We start from the raw sequence: 4,891 nt of genomic DNA, 5'->3' as shown, positions 1-4,891 counted from the left end.
CCACCCTGCGCTCACCCTGCCCGGTCGCTCTGCCGACAGCCTCGGAGTTGTCGAAGGATCTGATGCCCGGGCCGTACCCCCGGACGGCGGAGGAGCGCGCAGCCGCCGCCAAGAAGTACAACATGCGGGTGGAGGACTACGAGCCCTACCCCGACGATGGCTTCGGGGGGCGCTTCGAGCTTTGGAGGCGCGCGTCGGTGTTTTAAAAGGGGAGCAGATGGAACGAGTTGAACGCCTGTGTGAACGAAGCACTGCATGGGAGACGTCATATGCTGTTGTAATGCGAGGCTGAGAGGGATCAACCGAAAGCCATTTCTGGAGCAAAGACTTGGGGAGATGTTTACATGTTGGGGAGTGCTCTGACACATATGAAATGGAGGACAACTAGCGTTGTGTATTTCAATTAAGCTTGCATTTTCTTCCAGCTCGTATAGCCCCAAAAGGCCACTCGAAGGAATGCAATGTATTGCAATAACTAGTAGCAAGGCAACAATTGTTGTGCTAATTGTATGCATTGTTAAAATAGATAGAAACTGTACAATCAAAGTGATGTTTAAGCCTTTCGTTTCCATAGGACGCTCCCATAGTGCCTCCTACAAAACAGATCTAAATTAATACAGATTTCTTGTATGTTTGGGTTTTGTCTGTTTCCCACAGGTTTGGTGATTATCCCAAACTTCCTGATAAGTCCCTTCATGAGAGAGACCCTTGGTACCAGTGGGACCAGCAGGACATGAGGCATAACTGGGGGGAGCCGGTAGGAATGCTAGCAGCACTTGACCTTATGGTTACCATGCTACTGTTGTTAAGCAGCAACGTGCAGGTCTTGTTAGTGCTTTCTGTTCAATGGCTTGTGTCAGTGCATCCCCAGGTGCAGGTAGGTCTGTGTTGCCTTTGCAAGCAGGAACAGTCAGCTGGTGGGAAACTTGGGCTGTGGCCATCGGGGTGAATAGTTGGAAAGTGCTGAGGAATGATAAAATCTTACTACATATGAGGAGGGACAGCCTCATCCATTTTCTTTCCCTCATCTGACTCGGTATGAGAACTTAGTTCAGAACCATTTAGCAAAGAAGAGATCATTTGGGTAGAGTCCTTTCAGTACAGTGGAAGCAGTTAATGCTGCTTTAGTACTGCAGAAATTGTTTTTTGAATAGTGTACAAATAAGGAGATGTTTCCTTTGAAGAAGGTTTGTAAGCTGTCCTTAAGAGAAATGGATGAATAGAGCACCTTTGTTAACTTTCAGAATAAATCTAAGTGCCTCAAAATCCTTGTCAGGAGTAATTTTTGAGTTAGCCCATCGTCCTTCTGTGAAAGACTGCAATCTAACTGGGATTGCCCAATTTAGTAATTGACTTTAGCTTGCTAATGAAAGTAGAAATTATATAAGCATGTGTATAATATCATAGTATGAACATGCAAAAGCAAGTTTCCAGCACCTGTAGAAGCACATGAAAAAAACCTGGGGTGATTCTGTTGTGGTTGGTAGAGGCAGGCTTGTGTAGGTAGCTCTCCACGTGGGGCTGGCAGTGGGGGCCAGGTGACACATCCTGGTGCATCCCAGGTGTCAGCAGACGCCTCTGTTGAGGCAGCTGATCCCTGCTCAGTCTGGCTCTGGGGGTTTGATAGTGAATGGCTCTGTGTGCAGAAGGGAAAGGAAGGCTGGGCAGCCAGAGCTGCAAATTAATGAGTTCTCTGCTTTCACTAATGCGAAAGGAGACAACAGGGTTGGGAACGTGCTTGGGACTTCCCAATGTATACTTCAAGGCAGAAGCCTAAATACCCTTCTGCTTCAATTAGGAAGAATTCAATTGTCCTTGCCACCAGCCCAGCTCTTGTCAGGGAGTAAGAGTGGCAGGAGCTCTGCCCCTTTGGAGGAACCAGCTTGCAGGTGGCAGGTGATGGCCGCTTGCTTTGACACCACATGGCTGCCCCTGCTTGGGGCCGTGGCTGCACTGCCCTGAATGAGAGTGCTGATGTATGCTGTGCCTTCCAACAGTGCTGGCCACAAAGCTGAGGTGGAGTGATGATGCACATAAATACTAGCTGCTGCTGTCCTATAGTTAAGCAAGTTGCCTGTTGTAAGCATGGGATGGAATTTGGAGTTCTGATTTGTACTGTAAGTGACAACTTGCTCTGACTGGAGGTAAATTGCTTATCTGCTCTATGGCTTTATCTGCGCTTTCAAGGTGGGGATGAGACAGCTTCTGGCAGTTTGGGGAATGCTGTAAAGTACTTCTTTATGTGCTTTACTTGCAGTAAATGTGCAGCTGTCTTCTTTTTGTTCTTTAGATGCACTGGGACTTCGACATGTATATTCGGAACCGTGTTGATACCTCCCCCACTCCAGTTCCCTGGCACACCATGCGCAAACACTTCCTTATCTTTTTGGGTACCATGCTGACCATGTTTTGTGTTGGACACTACTTTCCATCTTACAGGCCTGTGGTGAGTGATGCCCTTGGGTAAAGGGAGGAAAGTAGCTGGTTTTGGAGTCACTGCCAGTGCCCAGAAGCGCGGTTTTGCTGAAGCAGGGTGATGAGTATGAATGTAAACCCCTGAGGCTGGCAGGGGATGTCCTGTGGCCTCATCAAGCATGAGGTGCTCTGTTGGGTGGCTTGGCTCAGCTCACAAGTGCTGTTGGACAGTGAGCAGTTCCTGTGCACAGGGAGAGAACTTTAAGCTACACTTCTTACAGTTTCCCTTCTTCAGTCAAGGTGTTCTCCTTCTCTGTGTGCTTCTGCTCAAGGCAGATGCTTTATTTCTCTCTTGCCCTGTGTTTTCAGTTACATCTCATGATCTGGATCATTTTGAACATATTTCTGAAAAACACATCTGAATGCACAGCTTTTGCAATATATCACCCTCATGCAGCAAGATGAACTGTTTGTTAAGGTTAAATGCAAGACCATCTGCATGTTTCTGTTAAAGGACATGGGTTTACACAAAAAAACTCTTAACTCTGAATTTACTTTTTTTGTAATTTAATATTCCTGCTGAAGCATTCAAGAAGTAGAAATCTAAGTCATAAATGGCAAGCCTTGATTTGGGTGGGTGTGGGATGGGATGAGTCGTTTTCCCCTTGCCACTCAATTTTCTTGGTGAAGGTGGTGAATTTGCCATTCTTTATCTCTCCTTGCAGGGACCGAAGCAATATCCCTTCAATGACCTGTATCTGGAGAGAGGAGGAGACCCCAATAAAGAGCCACCAGTGGTGACGTACTATGAAATCTGAAAATTGTTGAAGTGCTACGTTTCTGCTGTGTCAGCTCTGCTGGGGATGGCACCTTCTGTAGTGTTCACTGTGGCATATGTTAGAGCTTGTTCTTCAACGTTCAACCACTAACTGCAGTGAAATACATCAATGATACCTACCATGTCTACTACTGCTTGTCTTCTGTTTATTTGAGAGAACGCCGAGTGGTGACCAATGAAATGGACTGACCTTTGCCATTTCTCTAAATGGGCAGGAATCTGTGGGGCCAAGTTCTGAGTGCAGTCCTAGGGCTGCTGCTTGTTTACGTACCTCGTGCACAAACATTCCTTAGCTGAGCCTCTTTATGTAGGCAGTACTGCCTGTTACCAAGTGGCTTACTGCAGGCGCTGCTTGGAGTTGAACTAGAGTGTTGTCATGTAATGTGAAACAACAGACAGAACCAGACTGGCAAGTGCCAGTGCTTGGGAGCCTCATACCATGTGAATAACTGTCCAGCCATACTGGTGTTTGCTTTTAGTCTCTTCCTGGTCTAGATGCCTTCTGAAGTGAAACTGAACAGCCCGGAGGGAGCACTAGCGAGGCACAGAGCCTTGCAGTGTGTAGCCTGAAGCTGACAGCTGAGCTGTGGATAGCAGAGGTGTGAAAAGGTTAATGAGCAAGTCCAGCTCTGGGCAGACCTGTTCTCCTGTGCCTGGGCTTTGATCCAAGAGCACAGATGCCCAGGTTGCTCCTGTGTGGCCTCGAGTCATTCACCAGGGTTGGGGTTACGTGTGACCCGTGAGGTCTGCGTGCCTTGCTGCACACCACTGGTCTAGGGCTTCCTATGGCTTCATCAGCAGTTGGTTTGGGAAAGTTATATGTACAATTTTATTCAGGTACTAGATTTTTTCCAGCTCCACTCTTCCTTTAACATGCATTTTTTCCCCTTGTAACTGGAGGAGACTGCTGTCAATACTGTTTTGCAATGAAAGGTCTCTCAGCTCCCCTGTGCTATGTCTTGGACCCAGCTGCTGGCTGCAGGACTGGGTGATCACAGGTGCCTACGGGCTTGGGCTTTTCTGAGTGCTTCCTAGAAACGGTGCTGTGCTCTGCTCCCAAGGCCCTGTCATGGCTCATAGTTTGTGCTTTACAAGAAGCAGGTATTTTAAGACACTGATTCACAATTTTTCTATCTATAAAGATTTTTAACCCCAAATGCTGAAGGCCAGTTAGCTTGACCTCTGTGTGGAGGTTTCTGTAAGGGTGTGTGTTCAAAGGAATTACATGATTGAACGTAGGACATGTAAACATTTATGTGTAAATAGAAGTGACCTCTTTGGAAGTGCTGACACAATCACCATTCCTCTTGGCTTTTGTAAGCTGTCACCACCTCTTCCTATTCCAGAAATGCTTATTTTAAAATTGTGAACAATGATGGCTTACCGCAGAAAAGCTGGGGTTTTCTAAGTATTTTTTGAGCTGTGACGACCTTGGAACTGAGTTTTGTTCCAAAGCGTTACGCAGGGGAAAACGACCCTTAGGGATATTGGAGTAAGAATGACTCTTCCACAGCAGTTAAGTGACAGCGCTGCCTCTGCACAGCGTCCTCAGGGTGTTCAAGTAGAGCGACAGCGCTGAGGGCACGAATGGCCGCCCCGTCTGGGCGTAGGAACCCGACGGGGCGGCAGTCGCACCGC

General features: G+C 47.4%; 1 protein-coding gene across 1 annotated transcript; it reads left to right on the top strand.

Annotated features, from left to right (window-relative positions):
- Window positions 1–26: 26 nt before the first annotated feature.
- Window positions 27–3,233, top strand: NDUFB8 (NADH dehydrogenase (ubiquinone) 1 beta subcomplex, 8, 19kDa; the record flags this gene model as incomplete). The annotated part of the gene is made up of 4 exons (XM_008947914.1): window positions 27–169; window positions 658–757; window positions 2,291–2,446; window positions 3,141–3,233. Coding segments are annotated over 4 exons (492 nt in total), but the record flags the coding sequence as incomplete, so codon positions are not given.
- Between the last annotated feature and the right edge of the window lie 1,658 nt (window positions 3,234–4,891).

Source organism: Merops nubicus, unplaced genomic scaffold (assembly GCF_000691845.1).
Source record: "Merops nubicus isolate BGI_N331 unplaced genomic scaffold, ASM69184v1 scaffold42339, whole genome shotgun sequence".
Lineage (NCBI taxonomy): Eukaryota > Metazoa > Chordata > Aves > Coraciiformes > Meropidae > Merops > Merops nubicus.
Note: the sequence above shows the minus strand (reverse complement) of the source record. Positions and strands in the feature narration are given on the sequence as shown.